The 23,772-nt window shown below is 35.5% G+C and overlaps 1 protein-coding gene and 1 pseudogene across 16 annotated transcripts in view; both read left to right on the top strand.

Moving 5' to 3' along the window:
- Window positions 1-23,772, top strand: part of ADD1 (adducin 1) — a 150,170-nt gene that overhangs the window by 98,597 nt on the left and 27,801 nt on the right. For all 16 annotated transcript variants that reach the window (XM_074229882.1, XM_074229880.1, XM_074229881.1 and 13 more), the window contains 5 exons: window positions 3,096-3,247; window positions 18,467-18,547; window positions 18,786-18,935; window positions 21,937-22,080; window positions 23,257-23,355. In XM_074229882.1, coding sequence (XP_074085983.1) covers window positions 3,096-3,247; window positions 18,467-18,547; window positions 18,786-18,935; window positions 21,937-22,080; window positions 23,257-23,355 — 626 coding nt within the window. The remainder of the gene's footprint in view (window positions 1-3,095; window positions 3,248-18,466; window positions 18,548-18,785; window positions 18,936-21,936; window positions 22,081-23,256; window positions 23,356-23,772) is intronic.
- Window positions 9,588-18,460, top strand: LOC141518150 (NADH dehydrogenase [ubiquinone] flavoprotein 2, mitochondrial pseudogene; annotated as a pseudogene).

Genomic DNA, 23,772 nt, shown 5'->3' with positions numbered 1-23,772 from the left:
CCAGGCTCAGTTCCTTCTCCATTACACCACCTTGACTGCTTCTAATTAACCCAAAAAATCAAGAAAGGGAGAGAAGCAACAAATAGCCAGCATATCCAGGAAGAGCTCCTTCCGTCTCAGAACCGCCCTTCTAGCATTAGTTTGCCCTAAGCTTCCATTTATCTGCTTCTGTTTGCCAGACTAGCCTTACTAAATTCTGTATTTTAAACTATTTGACTCCTACTATATTGTACCTATACAACTTCTAACTAAATTTCCATTATGTAAAATACTTATTTTTTAATTGGATATTAGAATTACTTTCTTTTGCTTCTTGGAAATGTGTTGTAATTTTGTGTAAAATTTTTTACTTTTTCTTTGCTTTATTAAAATGAAAATATATCTTTATATCATTGTATTTTGTATATCAAATTTTTTTTAATTTTAATTAATCCACACTTTTGAATTACCTAAAGGGCAGAAGAATCAAGGTTAGGTAGCAACTTTATTTAAAGAGATTATGAAAAAAAAGAGATTATAGCTATGGAACTAGGTGATGCAGTGGTTAAACCCCCAGTCCTGGAGTCAGGAGGACCTGAGTTCAAATTCTACTTCACACAGTTACTGACTATGTGAAAATTACTTTGGCTTCATTACCTCCCTCTTCCCCTTCCAAAAAAAAAAAGATTATGGCTCAAATTACTTTAATTTACAAATATAATTTCACTTATTCTGTTCATTTGAGCACTAAAAATTAAGCCCTTAAAATTATTTTGCAGGGCATTGCAGACAGAATCTGATATTGGATTATAACTGAAAGAGATCAATTTTCCCAGAAGTTTCTGAACTGTAACTTTGCTTTTTCTGAATGATTTTAAGAATTTTAAGTGTGAGCTTTATTTGGATTAGCAAAAAAAACAGAAACAGTACATGACATGTGTTCATAATAGGAAAATGAATGAACAAATTGTGTTATATGTATATATTTTTGCACCATCAGACATTATAAATATGAAAAGCTGCAATGTGAAGAAATCAGAATTAGAATTAAATACACTTGATGACAACTATGTAAAAAATAACAGCAATAAAAATTTTAAAAACACATGAAAGAAAAAAATACATAAAAGATCATAGGGGGACAGCAAAACCTATAGAATATTATTTTGGTAGGTTAATATACCCATAAAAGACCCAAAAAGCAAATAATAGCAGTCATAGTTTAATTTTCAATTTTTTAAAAATGTTTTTGTTTCTAAAAAGCAGAAAGGCATAGTAGATAGAAAACTGACCAGGGTTCAATTCCTGTGTTTAATGAATAATGTCTCTGAACAAATCACAGTTCCCTATGTAACTCTCTTAATATGTTGCATTTTACAGCAGGTACTCTGTATTTCCATACTAGGAAAGACAAAGTCCTGTTCTATTCCTTTTGTTACTTAATTAATAATACAAAAGTATTTATTCCCACCCCTATGCAGATGACAACTCTGCTATATTTTATAGTTTTGTTTTTGTTTTTTGCTTTTAGGTTTTTGCAAGGCAAATGGGGTTAAGTGGCTTGCCCAAGGCCTCACAGCTAGGTAATCTTTAAGCATCTGAGACTGCATTTGAACCCAGGTACTCCTGACTCCAGGGCCGGTGCTTTATCCACTACTTGTCTGTTGTTGTTGTTGTTGTTGTTGTTGTTATTATCATTATTATTATTATTATTATTATTATTATTATTATTATTATTATTATTATTATTACAGCTAGTGTCAGAGAGGTTTTCTTTGAACTCAGGTCTTTGTGATTCCAAGCAAGCATATTATCATTATGAAGGGGAAAGAAGAAATGAAGTTGTTTGCTTCTAACTTATTACCTAATCTTTATATTAGCCCCAGGATAATAGTTGTAATTCTGTTTAATAAGAACCAGTATAGTAATATAGAAAGAACACTGGATTTGATCATCAGACCTGTGTTCAAATCCCTACGTTGCCATTTATCTACTTTGAGGAGGTCTGCTTAATTGGAACATTTTCTTTGGGGGTTTTTTTTTTCATACTCTTAAACTCTATGTCCAGTAAGTTGCCTAACTTCTGTTGATTCTACCTTCCCAATATCTCTTACACCCTTCTCTGTTCATCATCCTATTGAAGATACTTAACATTCCTTACTGGTCTATTGCAGTAGGCATTAGTCTTCTAATGAGCTCCATCTTCTATTCCTTTCTCTCTTCACCCATCCTCTGAACAAGAAGTGTTAGACTTGGTAACCACAAAATGATATTTCTGAAACTACAGGGACCTCCTATTTTTTTAATGGTAAAATGCAACCACTGCAGGGTGTCATTTAAAACCTTTCATATATTCTGTCTCTGTTCCAATTTTCCAATCTTATTTTCATTTTTTTTTTCATGCAGTGTGCCTTCTAATCATAACTGGCATTCAGTGGATAGAGTACAGGACCTGGTGTAAGGAAGCTTGAGTTCAAATCCAGATTCAGATACTTACTATTTGTGGGACAAGTCACTTAACCCTGTTTGCCTTCATTCCCCATCTGTAAAATAAACTGGAAAAGGAAATGTTAAATCACTCCAGTATCTTTGTCAAGAAAACATCAAATAGGTCATGAAAGTTGGACATGACTGCAAAGACCAACAACAAACAATAAGTCTTAATATGACTGGAATGCATCTTCTTCTCAGTTCTACTTCTTACAATACTAGCTTCCTTCAAAACTCATCTCAGGTTTTCCCTCTGTAAAATGAGAGAGTTGAACTGGATGACTTGAGTTATTGTCCAGCTCTATATCTGTAATTCTGTAATTCAAAAGGAGTTGTTTCTGAATCCCCCATATAATCATTTATATTTTGTTTTCTTCTTCCACCACTCCATAGCTCCACAACTTCAAAGTCCTCCAAAGTAAGCTCTTTAAGGGGTTTTTTGGTCTTTATAAACCCTAATTTTCTCATCTGTAAAACTCAGATAGTAATTTATGATATCATATAACTTCAAGGTTGCTGTGATCATTTGACATAACTATTTACTCTGCTTTGTAAAGTGAAAAGTGAATTTATTTGAATTTGAGAAAAAATATTTCATCTTTTGTTTTTGTTTCTTGTTATTTCAGGTCTTGGCATGGTGACACCAGTGAATGATCTTAGGGGATCTGATTCAATTGCATATGATAAAGGAGAGAAATTATTACGATGTAAATTGGCTGCTTTTTACAGATTAGCAGATCTTTTTGGGTGGTCTCAACTTATTTACAACCATATAACAGTAAGTATTAAATGATGTAGTTACTAAATGATTTTCATACAAAATATGGTATTTCTTCTATCTTCGGCTCCACCTTACTATGTTGAAGAAAATTAAATACCACTTATAGTAAGTGGTAAAAAGATCTATCTTTCTGGACATGATGTTATTAAGTTATGTCTGACATTTTGTAACCCTCATTTGAAATTTTCTCAACAAAAATACAGTGAGTGATTTGCCATTTCCTTCTTCAATTCTTTTTTCAGATGTGGAAATTAAGGCAAACCAAGTGAAGTCACTTACTCAGGGTCACAAAACTAGAGTCTCAAGCCAGATTGAACTCAGTTAGATGAGTCTTCCTGACTGCAGGTCAGGGACTTTATCCATTGCACTACCTACTTTCCCTTTTGGTTGTGTAGAATAGAACAAATAGTACTTTAGTTCATTTGGTTTGAATTGGATCTTAAAAGACACTGCTTCAAAGTAATCATGATGAAATACAACTTTTCAAAATTTAAATTTACCATATTTTTAAGATAATGAATATCCATTGTTGTACAGATAATTGCTTAAATTATTTTTGCTTAAAAACCCATTACTTTTTTTAGAATGTAAAGCTCTTTATTCATTAAGTCTATTCTATTCAATTGGAATCCTTCAGTCACTATAATGTTAGAGAAAGATACCCATCTCCCCAGCTCTGCCTTGTAGATATGACAGTGGGGTCATTTATTCTACCACTTATGTCAGCTCTCTTCATTGTGACAACACAAATGATTATTGTCATCTGAAGTCAATTGTTCTTGAAAAAGTACTTAGTATGTATATATAGACTTTAATGCTAATTGGTCCTCCAAAGAAAGGTCTTGTGAAAATGTTGCAACTATAGCAAGAAATATAATCTTCTGGGGGTGGCTGGGTGGCTTAGTGGATAAAGCACCGGCCTTGGAGTCAGGAGTACCTGGGTTCAAATCCGGTCTCAGACACTTAATAAATTACCTAGCTGTGTGGCCTTGGGTAAGCCACTAAACCCCATTGCCTTGCAAAAACCTAAATGTATGTGTGTGTGTGTGTGTGTGTGTGTGTGTGTGTGTGTGTGTGTGTAAAATCTTATTATTTTGATGGCTAGAATGTACTTTTTCTGAATTTTCAGATGTTACATACCAATAGTCCTCCTTACCATATATAGCATTTAAAAGGGCAAACATTTTATGTCTCTAAAATTTCCTCTTTAATTGGGTTTGGCTCAGAACTAGGCAAAAACCAAAGCACAACTGAATTCTTAATCTTACCATATGCAGTCTTTTTTGATTGAATATTAAAAACCTGTAAACAGGAAAATTTCTTCTGACAATGTACTGGTTATGCCTCTGTAACTTAGAGTCCTAGAAGTTGCCTGAGGTTTCTAAGAAGCTTTGTGACTTATCTTCAGGCATATAACAGGTAAGTATCAAAGACAGATTCAAAACCAGGTTTTCCTTATTCCAAACCAGATTTTCCTTATTCCAAGGTCAGCACTTCATCCTCTATACCTCTCATTATTAGTACTCAACATAAAGTAAAAATGAGCCAGAACAGAAAAGACTCCATAGACTGGCATTAGGTATTAAGAAATAATTTTTTTGGTCTTTGAAAAAAAGAGGTAAGAAATAAAAGAAAAATTAACTACAAATCTCCTTTAAGGAGAGAATATATTTTATAATTTTCTAGAGGTATTTATTCTGCTTCTGATTAAACAAACATGTATTAACTTCTTGATGTGTGTTAGGCTCTAAGGGAAACATAAAATTCAAATAAGGTAGAGATATTGCCCTCTTAGAATTTATGCTCTTTTGGGATAATCTACATGCACAAATAACTAATATATAGCCTGTCCCAAATCTTTGTTCATTTTAAAGTTTTTGTTGTTTGTTTGTTTTTAAAATATGTGATAAGTACATTAGAAAAAAGCAGAAAACAAAGTTAGGTGTCAGGTCATAAGGGATAACTATCTACTGTTGGAGAGTGAAAGAAGTGTGAGCAAAAGAATATCACCATTAGTGACTGATAGAAATTCCTTTTAGTTGAGGAGTACCCACTCTCTTTAGCCTTAGACCATTTAAACCTGAGCTTGTCTTTGTGCCAAACTCTGACAATGTTAGTTCTCCAAAAGCAGTGGTGCCAGCTTGTGTCTGGGCACAGCCGCTACTCAGCAGCGTGGCTTCTGGCACTTGGTGGTGTTGCCTCTGCCAAAGTCTGCACAGCTGGTTCTTTTATTTTATTTTATTTTATTTATTTATTTTAGGTTTTTGCAAGGCAAATGGGGTTAAGTGGCTTGCCCAAGGCCACACAGCTACGTAATTATTAAGTGTATGAGACCGGATTTGAACCCAGGTACTCCTGACTCCAGGGCCCGTGCTTTATCCACTGCGCCACCTAGCTGCCCCTTCCCAAATTATTTTATTTTATTTTTTTGGTCACGTACTGAACTTTCTTCCTAACCAATAGAAGTATCCTCTGTGGAAACACCGTTGAAGAAAATTAAGAGGTAGCCCAGCCAAGTGAAAATAGCACCAAACACAGAGTCAGGTCTGGCTCCTGATGCTTAATGTCCAACCATAGGGACGTCATTCACCTTTCTGAGTTTCTTCCCCTCCAACATGGGTCTTTCAGACCAATTCCTAAGTGGGCTTGAACCAGGTTAAAATAAAATGAGGTAACATTTAACAAAATAAATAGAAAATCCATTCCAACATAATGTTCATTTGTGATTTTCTAAGTCGATATACAATCCTGTTTTTATTTGAGTCAGACACTACTGATAGAACATAAAACTTATACCATCAAACTCACAGTCATTTATCAGTATTACCTTTTAAAGTTGTCATTATTAGTATCCAATCATATAATTTCAGACTGCGAAGAGACTTATTTCAGTCTCTTTGTAAAGTTCAGAGTCCCTGGAAAACATCCCCTGGCCCTACTTGAACAGATAGAAATTTGCTATGTCTGGGTATCTGCTTCTTTAGCTCCATCACTGAGTAAATATTTATGAAGTCCTTACTATGTTAGGCACTGTGCCAAGCCCTGATAATAGACAATCCCTGTTGTCTGTGTCTTGGGTAGGAGGGAGGGAAGGGAAGAAGGGAGAAAACTTTGAAACTCAAAACCTTATAAAAAAATAAATGTTGAAAATTATCTGTACATGTATTTGGAAAAGATATAATACTTCTTAAAAAAAACCCAACTCCAAAAAAAAAAAAACTCCTCCCTTCAAGGAACTCAGATTCTAATGAGACAACATGCATACAGCTATGTACAAACAAACTTAATCACTTTTCTTTGGAAAATTGAAGAACTATTTGATTTAAAAGCAATATAGTTAGTTCTAGCCCTTATCATCCATAACATCTAGGGGAAAAGACTAGGCTATCAAAATTAATGTCTGATTCAAATTCCCAGACATAGACTCACTGATACTTATTTTGTTCTATTAGAGGGGAAATAAGCTAACTTTAAATTTTATGGTGACTTCTGTATACCTTGCAGCTAAATCCTAATTTCCTTTTTTTTCCTAAGGTATTTAGGTATCATTCTATACCATAATATCAAAGTTCAAAGCGCTGTCTCTATAGGGACTTATGAAACTATCACAATTAATCCTTTTATTAGATGACCATGGGATATCAAATCATGCAGGTCACTCTGCTAAGTTGTTGCCAATGAATCAACAAAAATCTTATCGGCAACAGGGAACCTTCTATTAATTTTTAATCTATTTTACTTATGATCCTTTTCTTGGGTTTTCTTATGTATTCTATTAAATTTGGGAAAGGATTTGGACAAAAATGTGCCTTTACATTTAGTGACTATTTTAATGAGGACATTACTGTGGCATTAGCTTGAAGCAGTAGGAAGTAAATACAGAAGATATTTGGAATCAATTGAATTAGGAAATAGAGATGGACTAGTCACATAGTAAGAGCAGGGGATTACCTAACTTGACATTCTACATGCACAGTGTGGTATCTTTGAAAGATTAAGAGAAGATAATAAATATCCCCAGCATTTGCCATGTTGGATTGGACTTCTCTGTGTTGAAATTAAGGGGGGAAGATATTGCAGTTAACTTTGGATGAGCAGGCATGGACAGATTGTGGTATACATTATTGAATTGAAAATACCCAAGTCTTTGAGATCACAAATCCATAGAAATGTGGGACTTAAAAAGGATATGGAAAGGCAATTCTCAGGTGAAGAAATTTTTTTTTCTCCAATTGATATTTTATGAAGGTTTTCCAATATGTATCCACATGTTATATGCATATTTTTAAGTGACATAATTTCCTTCCACCCTTCTCCCCCAGTGGCGAACAGCCTGGTAAATATTGTACATACACATTTGTGTTTAACATGTTTACAGATTAGTCATTTTCTTATGAGGAATTAGGATTAAGGGATAAGAAAGAAAAAATATGAGAAATTTTTAAAAAGTGAGTAGCTTTCATTCAGATTCTGTAGGGTTTTTTATTTTGGTTTTCTTCCTCTAGATGTGGATAGCATTGTCCATAGCAGGTCTTCTAAGATTATCCTAGCTCTCCAAACTGCCAAGAGTTGCTGCATCTATCAATGTTGATCAACTCATAATGTTGTTAATGTGTACAATGATCTCTTGGTTCTGATCCCTTCACTCAGCATCAGATCCTGTAATTCATCCTATACTAATCTAGAGTCCGACTATTCATGGTTTCCCATAGAACAATGACATTTATATACCAGCTTGTTCAGTCATTCCCTAATTGATGAATATCTCCTCAATTTTGCCACTACAAAAAGAGCTACTATGAATATTTTGGAACATGTGGGACTTTCCCTATTTTTTATGATTTCTTCTGGATATAGGCCTAGTATTGGTATTACTGAGGCAAATGGTATGATCAGTTTTATTGCTATTTTAACATAGTTCCATATTGTGCTCCAGAAAGGTTGAATTAGTTCACGACTCCACCAACTGTGTCCCAATCCTCCCAAAACCTCTCCAGCATTGATCATTTTCTTTTTTTTGGCATCTTAGCCAATCTGATAGGTGTGAGGTAGAACCTCATAGTTGTTTTAATTTGCTTTTCTGTAATCAGTAATGATTTGGAGCATTTTTTATATGATTATGTATAGCTTTAATTTTTTCATTTGAAAACTGCCTGTTCATATCCCTTGGGGAATGGGGTAATTGGGGAATGAATGATAATCTTATAAATTTGATGCAATATTCTCTATATATTTTAGAAATGAGGCTTTATCAGATAGAGAAATTAAAGTTATCTAGTCATATGAAAAATTACTCTAAATCATTAGTAATTAGGGAAATGCAAATTAAAACAACACTGAGGTCCTACCTCACACTTAACCAGATTTGCTAATATGACTAAAAAGGAAAATGATCAATGGAGGAGGGGATGTGGAAAAACTGGTACACTAATACATTGTTGGTAAAGCTGTTATCAGATCCAACCTTTCTGTATTTACTTATTTTCTTTTAGGTTTTTGGTTGCTTTTTTTTTTTTTGGCAAGGCAATGGGGGTTAAGTCACTTGCCCAAGGCCACACAGATAGGTAATTATTAAGTGTCTGAGGCCAGATTTGAATTCAGGTACTCCTGAGTCCAGGGCCAGTGCTCTATCCACTGCACCTACTAGCTGCACCCAGATCCAACCTTTCTGGAGAGCAATTTGGAATTATGCCCAAAGGGTGATAAAACTGTATATTACTGTGATCTAACACTAATACTAGGTCTGTGTTTCAAATCACAATAAAAGGGTAAAAAATCCACATGTACAAAAATATTCATAGCAGCTCTTGTTGTGGTGGCAAAGAATTGGAAATTGAGGGAATACCCAACAACTGGGGAGAGTGACTTAACAAATTGTGGTGTATGTGATGGAACACTATTGTTCAAAAAGAAAATCATGAAAATCATTCAGAAAACTCTGGAAAGACTTGAATGAACTGATACTGAGTAAAATGAGAAAAACCAGAAAAACATTTACATTAACAACAATATAGGATGATCATCAGCTATGATGGTCTTGTTCATTTCAACAATACAATAATCAAAGACAATTCTAAAAGACTTGTGATAGTAAATACCATTCATATCCAGAGATGTAACTGTGGAGTTTTAATTGTAGACCACAGCTTACTGTCTTCAGTTTTTAAAAGTTGTTTTATGTATTATTTTTTCCTCTAACTTTTTTTCTTCATTTGGATCTGATTCTTCTTTCACAACATGATTAATATGGATCTGTGTTGAGCATAATTACACATGCAGAGCCTATATTAGATTGAGGAGTAGGTAGGGGAGGGAGGGGGGGAAAGTTTGAATACCACTGTTGCATGTTGTTAGAAAAACAAATAAATAAAAATATTAATTTAAAAAAAGAAATGTGGGACTTAAAGACTATTTTGTCTAAGAAGGAAGTTACACTTAGGAATTTAACTTGGCTTCTGTCTTTCATCTCTATTGCTGACTTTGTTAGATAAATGTCCTTTCCTTAAAGATATAATTTCTTTTTCTCTGCTAGACAGAAGGATATAAAGTTGAGAAACAGTACAGATCTCTATCCTTAAGGATCTCAATTTAATGAGATCATGAGGTGTAGGATACATACAAAGGTAAAATGTGATAGCAATAAAATAGAGGTCCCAATGAGAATTTGAAGAGGAAGTTTTATTTTATTGAAGAAACCAGTCATTTCATTTTTAAGAATTAATGTCTAATTGACCAACAAAGTACTCAGAGAATACAGATTTAGAATATTTTTAATTGAGAAAAGAAAATAGGACTTTTGCCTTATTTTGTTTTGTTTTAAAAAGAACATAAATGGCCCAAAAATAGAAGGTATAAAGGTAATAGTGACTTTGGTATTCTAAAAAATACCAAGAATACATCTTATTTATTTTAGAAACACCTAAGTAGAACAAGATACAGATTTATAATATGCATGTTACCTTAAAGAACAAATCTTGGTAGACTAATGATTTAAAATAGTTGGGTATGTTTCATTTGGAGAAGAATAGATTAGAAGGGAAAATTTGACATTCTCAAATATTTGACTATTTGTCATTCAATTCAGTGTAACAAATCTTTGAATTATGTATCTTTTACAAATTTCGATATAAGTTTTCAAGTCTTCCATTTAAGGCTCATTAATTTAATCTTAGTGTCTTCCAACAGACTTATTTCTCTGCTATTTCATAATGATAGGCATTGCAAGGGTGTAGATTTTAGTGCTGAACAAGAGTAAACTTTCTAACAAGTAGAACTAACAATGAGAGGACTTTTTTAGGAAGTAGTGAATTGTCTGTCACTAAGGACTGTCTGGGAGAGATAGGTTTTCTAAGAAAAATTATCTCAATTCCATTATAAGTTAACTGGGCCTGGAATTCTTTGATTTTATTTGCTACTCCAACTTTGGGAAATTAAGAGGAATTAATATAATTCATTTTGATCTTTAGAAAGACTTTCAATTATATCAAAGAATTGTTTGTATAAATTCAGAAATTCAGTTCAACCACTATTTTTTTATTTGTTAACTTCAGTCTGTGTTCTGATTTCAATGGCTCTGTCTCTGGGGTGAATTGCTTTCTTTATCATAAGTACACCAGAGAACTTGCTTCAATATTTTTCTCACAGTTGCTATCACTAGCTGTACCTCCACTCTATTCCTCCCCACTCTCATTTATTCTATTCTCTCTCTCCTTTCATCCTGGCCCTGTCCAAAAGTGTGTTGAATCTGAGTACCCTCTCCCTTGATCTTCCCTCTCTTCTATTACCTATCCCTCCCTTCCTTCCTCTCATTCCCCCTTATCCCATCCCTTTCTTCTTTTTTTTTCCCCAGTGGATTACTGAATACTTTTATTCTGCACATAGAAGCCACTAAAGGATCTGTCCTGTGGGCTTGTTGGGGGGCTGCATCACAAGTATATGACTCTGCACATCAACACTGGGGGTGGGGGTGAGAACAGATCATTCTAGCCCAGTCACAAGATGAGGTCTTCCAAAAAAGGACCTAATGATCAGGTACCATCTTTGATAAGGCAGTTTGAAAGAAGCAGTGAGAACACAGAAAAATGGGAGAGGGGTGGAGTTAAGTAGCAGAGCTCCCATCCCCAAAACAAAACTGGTCTACTACTTGGTGCTGCCCATTCTTTGGAGGACTTCTACAGAGGTGACTGTCGCCTACTAGCTCTGAGGCTTCATGGTCATGGAGCTTACTTGGCCCAAGGGTTTCTGAAGTTCCTTCCAGCGAATTTAGCCTTACTGCCCAATTCTTCCTCACTTCTGAGAATTTGGTTATACTTGGCCAAATGCTCAGATCGGCAGGGAGCCCCAGTCTTGATCTGCCCAGTGCAGAGACCCACCACCAGGTCTGCAATGAAGGTATCTCCAGAATGATGTGAAACCATTACTCCCCACCCATTGGACTGGGCCAGCTTGCATGCCTGGAGAGATTCAGTCACAGAGCCAATCTGGTTCACTTTGAGCAGGAGGCAATTGCAGCTTTCTCATTCACAGCCTTTTCAATGCGCTTGGGATTGGTCACTGTGAGATCATCCCCTACAACCTGGATGCCTGCAGTTTCAGTAAAATTCTTCCAAGCTTCCCAATCATCCTGGTCAAAGGGATCTTCAATAGACACCACTGGATACTCTTAGATGAAGCTCTTGTAAAGGTCCCCAAGCTCGGCAGGTGAGATGTATCTGCTGGGATCATCAGGAGACTTGAAGTCCAAGTCATATTTCCCAGACCAGAAGAATTCAGAGGCAGCAACAGCCATTCCAATTACAACCTTGTCAGTATAGCCAGCCTTGCCAGTCGCTTCCTTCAGCAGCTCCAGAGCTTCTTTATTGTCCAGGATGTTAGGAGCAAAGCCATCTTCATCTCCTATATTGGTGGCATCCTGTCCATATTTCTTCTTAATCACATTCTTCAGGTTGTGGTAGACCTCAGCTCCAACGCACATGGCCTCCTTGAAGTTTGATGCTCCAACAGGAAGGATCATGAACTCTTGCATTGCTAGCTTGTTACCAGCATGGGAACCACCATTGATTACATTGAAGGCTGGAACTGGCAGGATGACTTCTTCATTGCCTGCAAGATCAGCAATATGGCAGAACAAGGAGACACCTTTCTCAGCATCCCTAGCCTTACAAACAGCCAGAGACACTCCCAATATGGCATTTGCTCCAAATTTAGATTTATTCTCAGAACCATCCATCTCTATCATCAATTTGTCAATCTCCTCCTGCTCCACAACATTCAGTTTCTTGCTAATCAGGGTCAGGGCAATAGTTTTATTGATGTGCTCAACCGCTTTCCCCATATAGTGGGTCTTATCATTGTCTCGGAGCTCCAGGGCTTCATGGATGCCAGTAGAAGCCCCACTGGGCACAGCAGCTCTGAAGAGACCTTTTGAAGTATAGCGATCAACTTCAATGATGGGGTTTCCATGAGAGTCAAAGATCTCTCTTGCAATGATCTTCAAAATTGAGATGTTGAATTTCTGGATGGGGCTGGCTCTGTGGGATTCAGAGGAGAGAGGCAGAGGGCCGTCCCTTTCTTCTTAAGTGTGTATGTTATATCCTCGCTGAGCCATTTCTGATGAGAATAAAGGCTCACTCGGTCCCCCTTTGCCTTCCCCCTTTCCACTCCATTAAAAAAGCTTTTTCTTGACTCTTATGTGAAATTTCTTAGCTTCTTCATCTCTTTTTCCTTCTTCCCAGTACTTTCCTTTATCACCCATTGATTCCATCTTTTTACTATATTATAACCATTATATTCCACTCCTTCCTATGTCCTATCTATATATATGCTTCTAACAGCTCTTATAAATGAGAAAGTTCATATGAGTTATCAATATCTTCTTCCCATGCAGGAATAGAAACAGTTCAATATCATTAAGTTCCTCATAGTGCTTCTCTTCCACTCCCTCTATGGTTCACCAGAGTCCTATACTTGGAGTTCAAACTTTCTGTTCAGCTCTGGTTGTTTCAATAGGAAAGTTTGAAAGTCCCCTGTTTCATTGAAAGTCCATCTTTTCTCCTGAAACAGAATGTTCAACTATTGTTCTAATAGGAAACCAGGAGGGATGGGAATTCAGGGAAGCTTGGAGGGATTTATGTGAACTGATGCTGAGTGAGATGAGCAGAACCAGAAAAACCCTAACAGCAACATGGGGGCAATGATCAACCTTGATGGACTCGCTCATTCTATTGGTGTGACAATGAGGGACAATTTGGAGTTGTATGTGATGGAGAATACTATCTGTATCCAGAGAAAACTGTGGAATTTGAACAAAGATCAAGGACTATTACCTTTAATTTAGGGGAAAAAAACCTGATATCTTATTATCTGATCTTGCTATGTCTTATGCTTTGTTTCTTCCTTAAAGATATGATTTCTCATCACATTCAATTTGGATCATTGTATACCATGGAAACAGTGTAAAGACTGGCAAATTGCCTTCTGTTGGGGGAGGGAAGTAAGATTGGGGGGGAAATTGTAAAACTTAAAATAAATAAAATCTTTAATTAAAAAAAAGAGGATGGGTAGTTGATTCTCGGTTGTAAACCAAGATCTTTTGCCTTCTGGAATAAATAACATATTTCAATCCCTACGAGCTCTTAATGTAGATGCTGCCAGATCCTGGGTAATCTAGACTATGAAGCCTTGGTAGTTGAATTGTTTGTTTCTGGCAGCTTTTAGAATTTTCTCTTTGATTTAGGAGTTTTAGAATGTGGCTATAATATTCCTGGAAGTCTTTCTTTTGTAATCTCTTTCAGGGGGGTGACCAGTGAATTCTCTCGATTTCTATTTTACCCTTTGCTTCTAGGATCTCAGGGCAATTTTGCTCTATTATTTCTTGAAAAGTGAGTCTAGGCTCTTCTCCTGATCATGGCTTTCAGATAGCCCAATAATTTTTAAATTATTTGTTCTGGATTTATTTTCGAAGTCAGTTGTTTTTCCAATGAGATATTTCACATTTTCTTCTAATTTTTGACTTTTTTGGAAGAGTTTTATTTCTTACTGATTTCTTGCAAAGTCCTCAGCTTCCTTTAGTTCCATTTTGCATTTGAAGGAGTTATTTTCTTCAGAGAGCTTTTTTTTATTTCCTTTTGCAGCTTGCCAATTCTGCTTTTTTAAGGCATTCTCCTAATTGCTTTTCAAAGTCTTTTTTTGAGTTCATTCATAGTCTGAGCCCATTTTCTATTTCTCTTGGAGGTTTTGGATATGGAAGCTTCGATTTTGTCATCATCTGAATTACGTGTTTTGATCTTCCATGGGACTAAAGTAATGCTCTATGGTCAGATTCTTCTTTTTCTGTGTTTACTCATTTCCTCAGCCCAAAACAGCACTTCCAAGGCTTTGGGGGGGTTTTGGGGGGGGGGGTGAACACCTCTTTGGGACCTTTATTCCTCCAAGGTCTTATGCTCTTGCCTGTGCTTTGATATGTAGATGACCCCGTACTTCGCTGTGCCCTGGAGCTATAAGGAGGATCCTGCTATCTTAGTATGGAAGCCCAAACTGCAACCTGGATCTGAGTGTAGGCAAACAGCAGATTCCTACCCCTGGGGAGAGCAGAGAAATTTCTGCAGACTTCTTACCAGCTCTGGGGGTACTGGCTGCTTTCTCCAGATTCTCGCTGCAGATTCCAGCCAGTGCTCCCCACTCCACACTCATTCTGGTGGAGCAGAGTTCTCTCCCTGCCCTTTCAGGCTGTTGCTGGTGATCTCTGGGCTGGGCTGGGCTGGGCTGCTCTGTGGCCACAGCTTTTTTTCCACCACCACCCCCCAGTGAAACGCACCTTTCCCGCAGAACTCCTAGGTTACCTTGGACTGGGAAAATGTATCACTCAGTCTTTCTGTGGGTTCTTCCCCTCTAAATTTTGACTAGATTCATCATTTGTTGGTTTTTGAAGTTTGAGGGGAGAGGATTTCCCAGGAAATGCTGCCTTCACACCACCATCATGACTTTGCCCCAGTTCAACCATTATTAAGTGTTTATTATCTTCATTATTTTAGGCATTGGGAAATACAAAGACAAAAAACAAAACTCTGCTCTCAGGGGACTTATATTCTACTTTAAGGTTACCTCATGTACACAGATAAGAAAAATACAAAATAAGGAGGAAAAGAGCAATAATCTGAACTGATCAAGAAAGCATGTTTTAGGGCAAGGGAACTTTACTATTTCTGTCATAGACTCCTTTGGTAGGATAGTGAAGCCTCTGGACCCTTCTCAGAATGATGTTTATAAATCCATAAAATAGGATTCCAAAACAACTCAAAGTTTAGTGAAAATAAATATTTTTCCCCTATTCAAGTTCATGGAAACCCTGAAAATCTAGGGATATGTGAATGTCAGGTTAATAACGTCTATAAGTGACGGTTCCTGAGCTATTCTAAGAGATATGGGGAACAGCTTCTGTAGAGTCACAGGGATATAAAGAAGATAATTGCTCTTGACTTTCCAGTTAGGCCAACTAGCCTAGAATTTAGGAAGTATCAAGAGCATAACATGAAATGAATCTGGAAAAGTAGATGGAAAACAGATAATAGAGGTTTTAAAGGCAACCTGAGAAAGGAGTTTCTGTTTTGTCCTAGGGGCAATAGGGAATACACTGAAAATTATTGAGCAGGGGATTGCCATGATCTGACTTGTGTCTTGGTTGAATTATTTTGTCAGCTGTTTAGAAAGGCAAAGATGGGAAACAGGGAAAATAATTGGTAAATTATTATAATAATAATAATCTAGAGAGAAATGATAAAAGTCCTGAAATAGGATAATGAATATTTGAGTAGATAAAGGAGAACTAAACGATTTTGTGAAAGTAGAGATGACAAGGCCCTGGGACTCCGAGCGACCCACTCTGCCACGTTCCTGTCCTCGTCACTGGGGGCAGGGGCCGCTCATCACCCACTGTGGGAGACAGATGATATGCTTACACAAAACAGCTGGAGGAGCCTTATTTGTGCACAGAGATACTCCTGAAAATAACCCAGATACTCCATTTGATTTTACACCAGAAAACTACAAGAGGATAGAAGCAATTGTAAAGAATTACCCAGAGAGACATAAAGCAGCATCTGTGCTTCCAGTACTGGACTTAGCCCAAAGACAGAATGGATGGTTGCCCATCTCTGCCATGAACAAGGTTGCTGAAGTTTTGCAAGTACCTCCATGCAAGTTTATGAAGTAGCAACTTTTTATACAACGTATAATCGAAAGCCAATTGGAAAGTATCACATTCAAGTCTGTACCACTACATCTTGTATGCTTCGAGATTCTGACAGCATACTGGAGGCCATTCAGAAAAAACTTGGTATTAAGGTTGGAGAAACTACACCTGACAAGCTTTTCACACTGATAGAAGTAGAATGTTTAGGTGTCTGTGTAAATGCACCTATGGTTCAAATAAATAACAATTACTATGAAGATTTGACACTAAGAATATTGAAGAGATAACTTGATGACCTAAAAGCTGGCAATGTTCCAAAACCTGGACCAAGGAGTGGACGTTTCTCTTGTGAGCCAGCTGGTGGTCTTACATCTTTGACTGAGCCACCCAAAGGACCTGGTTTTGGTTTGCAATCAGGCCTCTAAGTAATTTGTATGAATTTGTTTAGGAACTCTGTGAAAATATTTCTCAGTACATTAAAATAAATTAAAACATCTCCCTACCAAAAAAAAAGAAAGTAGAGATCAGAAGACCATGGTTTTAAGTATTTTTGTATGAGATGTATGTGGTTGATTATATAGTAAAATGGAGAATCCCCTCTCATAGAATATGTAAGTTTGTTACAATTATAATGAATTTTGTAATTGTTTATTTTTTGCATTTTTTCATTTCTAAAATTCTCTTAAACCTATCAAAAGTAATGACAATAATTGCTTCCAAATAATTAGAACTGACTCAAAAGTAAAATGGATTGACTTGAGAGGCTGTGATTTCTCCATCCCTGGTGATCTTGTGAAAGCTCAAGTGAAAGCATTGGGGATGTTTATCGGCTGGCAAGGGCTCAACTAAGATCTTTTCTAACTCAAAGATTGTCTGAATTCTGACATCTTGGGGCAATTTAATGTCTTAACTCTTGATGTTGCTTTTGGTAGCCACCAGAGGGTGCAGGAGGGGGAAAATACAATTGAACTTCTCAACTTATGGAATGACCAAATGCAGTTATCTCTTCAGCATTCAGAACTTTCCTCATTTAAAGTTTCCATATATTTGGGTCAGTTTAAGAATTTTGGGGGAATTTTCAGAAACTACACAACATGAGAAAGCCAATAGACTATCCAGAAAAAGTTTAGATACTCAGAAATGCATTAAATCTATGTATAATATTGAATAATCTCAACAAACATCTTCTCTGATATGAAGGGTCAGAACATTTCAAGCAGATTTTCTAGATTGCACCCACCCTCCAAGATATGGAAGAGATAACTATAGTTTATTGGCAAGAATTTAATAAGTTTTAAATAGGCCTGGGTAAAATTTAGAACCTCAGAGTTGGTTCCTCAGTGACCATTTAGTCCAATTTGTACCTGAGTATGATCCATTGCCTCACTCAGTTTAAATCTGTCATTTGGGCATTTAGCCAGATCTGCCTGTACAGGGTCCTGAGGTCAATCATGTTCAGCATATGCTACTTTTTAGCTGCACAGAAGACTCTTAGAATGGCATTTCCTGAAGACACAGTATGGTTTGCTTAATCAGCTGCTATACCGACCCTTGACAAGAGGAATGAGACAAAGCAGCAGGAAAAGACTTATCTCCATCACCTAGATGCCTTCTCTTACTTCCCTTTCAGCTCTACCTGCCATTTCTGTTTCTCTTACATATCCATGCATTTTATTTCAAATCCTCATTCTTTCCTCTCCCCTCTTTGCAAGTTCCTCTGAGAGAAGCCAACAGCATTTCTCTTTTCTGCTCTCCTTTGGACATACATAGTTTTGGCAGCAGATTTGTTACAATATGTACTTCTTCTACTTTTGTCATCCTGGACTTCATTTAGAAAGAACTGGAAAAAATCTAGAAGAATTTATCTCAAATATGCTGCATACAAGTCACTAAAATGTACATTATTTATATACCCTATAAGCTAAGAATTGACTTTTTTTTCATCATATGCCTTTTGTATAAAAGAAGCATTGCACATTGCTTTTAGTGAAATTTTTGAATTGGTTTTAATATTTTTTTTCTCCTAGGCAAGAGTAAATTCTGAGCAAGAACACTTTCTCATTGTACCTTTTGGACTTCTTTATAGTGAAGTGACAGCATCCAGTTTGGTAAGTGATAATTCTTTTTTATACATGTTATATACATATGCAAATCATATGTAGTTAATAACTTCATAATTATGTTAAACTTTTCCTAGAAAAATTGGGAGAACCTAATTTGGAGAGTTTCAAATACATCAAAAGTTGTAATTATAGAAAAATTAAAATTTTGGTACATCTTTAAAATATTTTATGTGTGTATAATTTAAGGTTAAAATTTAAAGTTTTTGTGTGTGTATAATTTAAGGTTAAAATCAACCTTCAAGGAGATGTAGTTGATCGTGGAAGCACCAATCTAGGAGTGAATCAAGCTGGTTTTACATTGCACTCTGCCATCTATGCTGCTCGACCTGATATTAAGTGTATAGTTCACATACATACACCAGCAGGGGCAGCGGTAAGTGTATTTACTTAAATGTGGTATCAAGAATTTTTCAAAGAATAAACTTGGCCCTATTAGCAGAATTTTCTGCAAATGTTCTTATTTTTGTTTATGTGCTTTGTAAAAATTTTAGCATAATATATAAATATTTTGAAATCTCATTCCCACGCCTAAAATCTAATTATAGAATTTTACATTTATCCCTATTAAATTTTATATCATCTAGTTCAATTTTTTTAATCTGTAAAGGTATCTATAGCTACTCTTCATAAATTCAAGTTATCCCTAAATTTTTTTAGAAAGATTTTATTTTGAGTTTTACAATCTTTCCCCTAATCTTGCTTCCTCCCCCCACCCCCCATAGAAGGCAGTTTGCCAGTCTTTACATTGTTTCCATGGTATACATTGATCTAAGTTGAATGTTATGAGAGCGAACTCATATCCTTAAGGAAGAAAAATAAAGTATGAGAGATAGCAAAATTACATAATAAGATAACGAATTTTTTCCCCTAAATTAAAGGTAAATCGTCTTTAGTCTTTGTTTGAACACCACAATTCTTTCTTTGGATATAGATGGTATTCTCCATCACAGATAGCCCAAAATTGTCCCTGATTGTTGCACTGATGAAATGAGCAAGTCCATCAAGGTTGATCATCACCTCCATATTACTGTTAGGGTATATAATGTTTTTCTGGTTCTGATCATCTTGCTCAGCATCAGTTCATGGAAATCCTTCCATGCTTCCCTGAATTCCCATCCCTCCTGGTTTCTAATAAAACAATAAGGGTCCATAGTATGTTAAACCATTCCCCAATTGAAGGACATTTACTTAATTTCCAATTTTTTTGCCACCACAAACAGAGCTGCTATGAATATTTTTGTACAAGTGATGTTTTTACCCTTTTTCATGATCTGTTCAGGGTATACACCCAGTAGTGGTATTGTTGGATCAAAGGGTATGCACATTTTTGTTGCCCTTTGGGCAAGACCAGTTCACTTTGGAATAGCTCAGTAAATTTTTCCTTATAATCAGCTCTAAATTTTTCTCTTTGTACCTTTTATTCCATTGCTTATAATTCTATCTACTGGGGTCAATATTAGTATTATCCCTAAATTTAATATTCATTTCATCTATTCATTCACTCAAGTTATTGATACACATTTTATGAATACATTAAAAAGAGGAAAGAAAGCATGTATAAAATTTATCTGATATTAATGTCTGACTTCTGGTTTTCAAATTAGATCTTCACACCACCTATAAGCCTGAGTCAAGGCCCTTGATTTAGATGAATAAAGAAATAGACAAGGAAAGAAGAGGGAGAACATTGTGCGTTTTGTATGTAGAACCATCCTTCAAGGTTATCTGAACTGAGAAGAAACTAGAACCATTAAGCAATGCCTGACTGACCTCAGTTCACTGATGAGATCTTTATGATGTATATACGATTTTCAATTATGATATACATGGAAAATTAATATTTTTAGAATTTTTTTATTGCTAAGTTTATTACACTGAAATAATGTCTTCTTTGTGGGCTGAGATCAACTGTGGAGGATCATAAATACTTATTTTCATTTATTTTATTAGAATGTTTAGTTAATGATATATCTGTTGTTTGATTCCTTTATCTTTGTTGATCTTTCTGCATCTTATTCATGACCAGAGTGATTTCTGGCTCAGCGATGTAGATGGATTTACTGATTTTTATCTGATTGATGTAATTTTTCTGAAAAGGAATATCACATTTTTAAGATTACCTAACAGTCCCCTGGATTTTTAGAGATTATTGGAGGCAGATTTTGAGTATAAAATATAGAACAGGTGGCATATCTCATACTTTTTGTTTTTTGCTTTTGGAAGCAATCAGGATTAAGTGACTTGCCTAAGGTCACACAACTAGGGTCTGAGGTCAAATTTGAATTCAGATCCTTCTGATTCCAAGACCAGTGCTGAATTCACTTCACCACAAACCTGCCCTGTGGTGCAGCCCTCATTCTTTTTAAAGTATGCCCTCATACTTTTTAAAATGAGCACTAGAAAAGAGACTGGTTTGCCCTATAATGAAATTTCCTGTCAAATTTTGAAGCTTATTACTGTAGAAAAAGTTAAATTGGAGCCTGTTCTATTAGATTATTTCCTCAGCAGCTTATTTAAGAATGTGAAGCTTACTATAGAATAAATATTGTTTTGTTCTGGAAGATACCTCTGGGTATCTCCATGAAATCAAATATCGGTATTCTAAAGCAAACCCATAGCACAATTTTTAAATTTGGAGAGAGGATATGTTATTTTTGTCATTTGGTAATTTTATGAGCTTCAATCATATCATGAATAGGAAAGCAAGGAGTTTGAAAACTGAGATTGATTGTAATAATGGGATTTGGTTTTAACTCTTGTATTGTTGATTATATTTTTTTCTTTTTTGTTTATTTGTAAGGCAGTTGGGGTTAAGTGACTTGACCAAGGTCACACAAGCTAGATAATTATTAAATGTCTGAATCCAGATTTGAACTCAGGTCCTCCTGACCCCAGGGACAGTGCTCTATCTACTGCACCATCCAGTTGATTATATTTAATAAGCCTCAGTTATTTCCAGTTTCACAGTTTAAAATTATTTAATAAAGGAAAATTACAAGGTGAGATTTTTTTTTAAAAGAATTTTTTCCTTCTTCTTGATAAGGATTGGTAGGGGGCAAAGGGACAGATTTTGTGGATTAAAGTATATGAACATGATTTGTAGCAAAAAGAGCAATAAATAATCCAAGTGTTATACCCTTCTTAAATATTAAAAGAACCAGAAGTTCTCCAAATTCCTATATCATCTATTTAGAACTTGTCTTAGGGAGTCTTAGACAAGAATTACATAAAATATTAAAGATTTGGAATGTTTGTAACATATACCAATGTAACACACTGATGAAACCATGATTTGGATTCATTAGGGGGGGAAATAAACTATATGTAGTCCTTGTTTTATGTTAATAATTAGTTGACTGTTTCAATTTATTTAGGTTTCTGCAATGAAGTGCGGTCTCTTGCCAATCTCACCGGAAGCACTTTCTCTTGGAGAAGTGGCTTATCATGACTATCATGGAATTTTGGTGGATGATGAAGAAAAAATTTTGATTCAGAAAAATTTAGGACCTAAAAGTAAGGTCAGTAAATACTGGGTAATAGAGGATGAAGGAAAATTATCTAATTAACTCTACCTTTAAAACTCCTTTTTTTATTATGAATTTAAATGTCAACAAATTGTTAAAGAAACAGAAAAGAATCTTAATTACATACCTTTTGTTTTTTTAAGTGTATATTAAATTTAAGCAGGGTGCTAATTTTTATTCTGAATATTTCTTCTGCTTCTGTCTTTTAAAAAATTGTACTTGTTCATTTCTTTTTCTTTTCTATCACTTCCAAAATTATTTCCTTTCCACAGAAAATAAAAATTCTCCCTTATAGCAAATAATTCATATTAACCTTTTCTAAATGTTTCTCTTTCATTCTGTACTTCTAGTTCATCATCTCTGCTGAGAGATAGACTTTATAATTCTGAATTCTTGATTGGTCATTGCTGATCAGTTTTTGTTTTTCAAAGTTAATTTCATTTTCATTATTGTAATTATATCAATGATTATCTCGAATCTTTTCACTCTGTATCAGTATATACAAATCTTCTCAGTTTTCTCTGTATTCATTCCTCCAAATTCATCCACCTTCCTCTCCCCTCCAATTCCAGAAGTATAAAGCATGTTCAGACCAACTACATTGTGGAAAGTGTCAAAATTTATCCCCTAGGACCTCACTCCTGTAACTTTCAGAACCAAGGTGCCCCTACCTGGCCACCACTCGCCTATGTGCCCTGTTTTCCATATTAGAATAAATTCTTTGAGAGAAGAACCTGTCTTTGCTTATGTCTCTCCAGTCCATAACCCAAATCATGGCAGGCAGTAAATGCCTTTTAATTCATTCATTCATTACAATCATATACTATAATTTGTCTAGTCACTCCTCAATTGATGATAGTACAATTTGTTTTCAGTTCTTTGTTACATCAAAAGGTTTTGCTGTAAATATTTTCTTTTACATATGCTACATTTCCCTCTCTCTGACTTCTTTGGGGGATTTGCCTAGTAGTTGTGTGCCTGGTCAAAGAGAATGCACAATTGGATAACTTCTTGGTTATGACTCCAAATCATGTTCTAGAATGGTTGGACAAATTCATAGCATCATTAATAATATATTAATATTTTAATCCTTCCAAAGTCCTTTCAGAAATTTTCAGTTTCATTTTTCATTCCCTTCTAGTTACCTTTTATAATATATTCTTCCCTTAGGTTCTTATTCTTAGGAATCATGGCCTGGTTTCGGTTGGAGAAACTGTTGAAGAAGCTTTCTACTATATTCATAATCTTGTGGTTGCTTGTGAGATCCAGGTAAATAATAAGCATTTCATTTTAATCTATATTTCACTTAGAAGATTCCAGTAGAGGAGAATTCATTTGGGATTGTTTTAGTGTTTGTTTCACAAAACTAGGGAAGAGGTTAAAAAAGTAGTGTCCATGCTGAAACTGAGCACATAATACTGGAAATTTAAATGAACAAAAGCCAGTAACACAAAGTTCTCCACAATACTTATTTCATGAATGAGTAAATGCTTTGTGAATTCCTGTAGTACAAATGCCCCCCTGCCATCTTGACAGTATTTTCCCCAGTTGTTCTGGCAGAGAAATGATCCCTCTCTCTTCTATATTTAACACATTCTCTCTTATTAATAGTAATTTATATGTGTTCTTTTCTCCTGGACTACAGGCCACATGATGGAGAATCATGTCTTAATCATTTTCTGTATA

This window comes from Macrotis lagotis, chromosome 3, assembly GCF_037893015.1.
Source record: "Macrotis lagotis isolate mMagLag1 chromosome 3, bilby.v1.9.chrom.fasta, whole genome shotgun sequence".
In the NCBI taxonomy this organism is placed as follows: domain Eukaryota; kingdom Metazoa; phylum Chordata; class Mammalia; order Peramelemorphia; family Peramelidae; genus Macrotis; species Macrotis lagotis.
The sequence above is the reverse complement of the archived record's forward strand: the minus strand, read 5'-3'. Positions and strand labels throughout refer to the sequence as shown.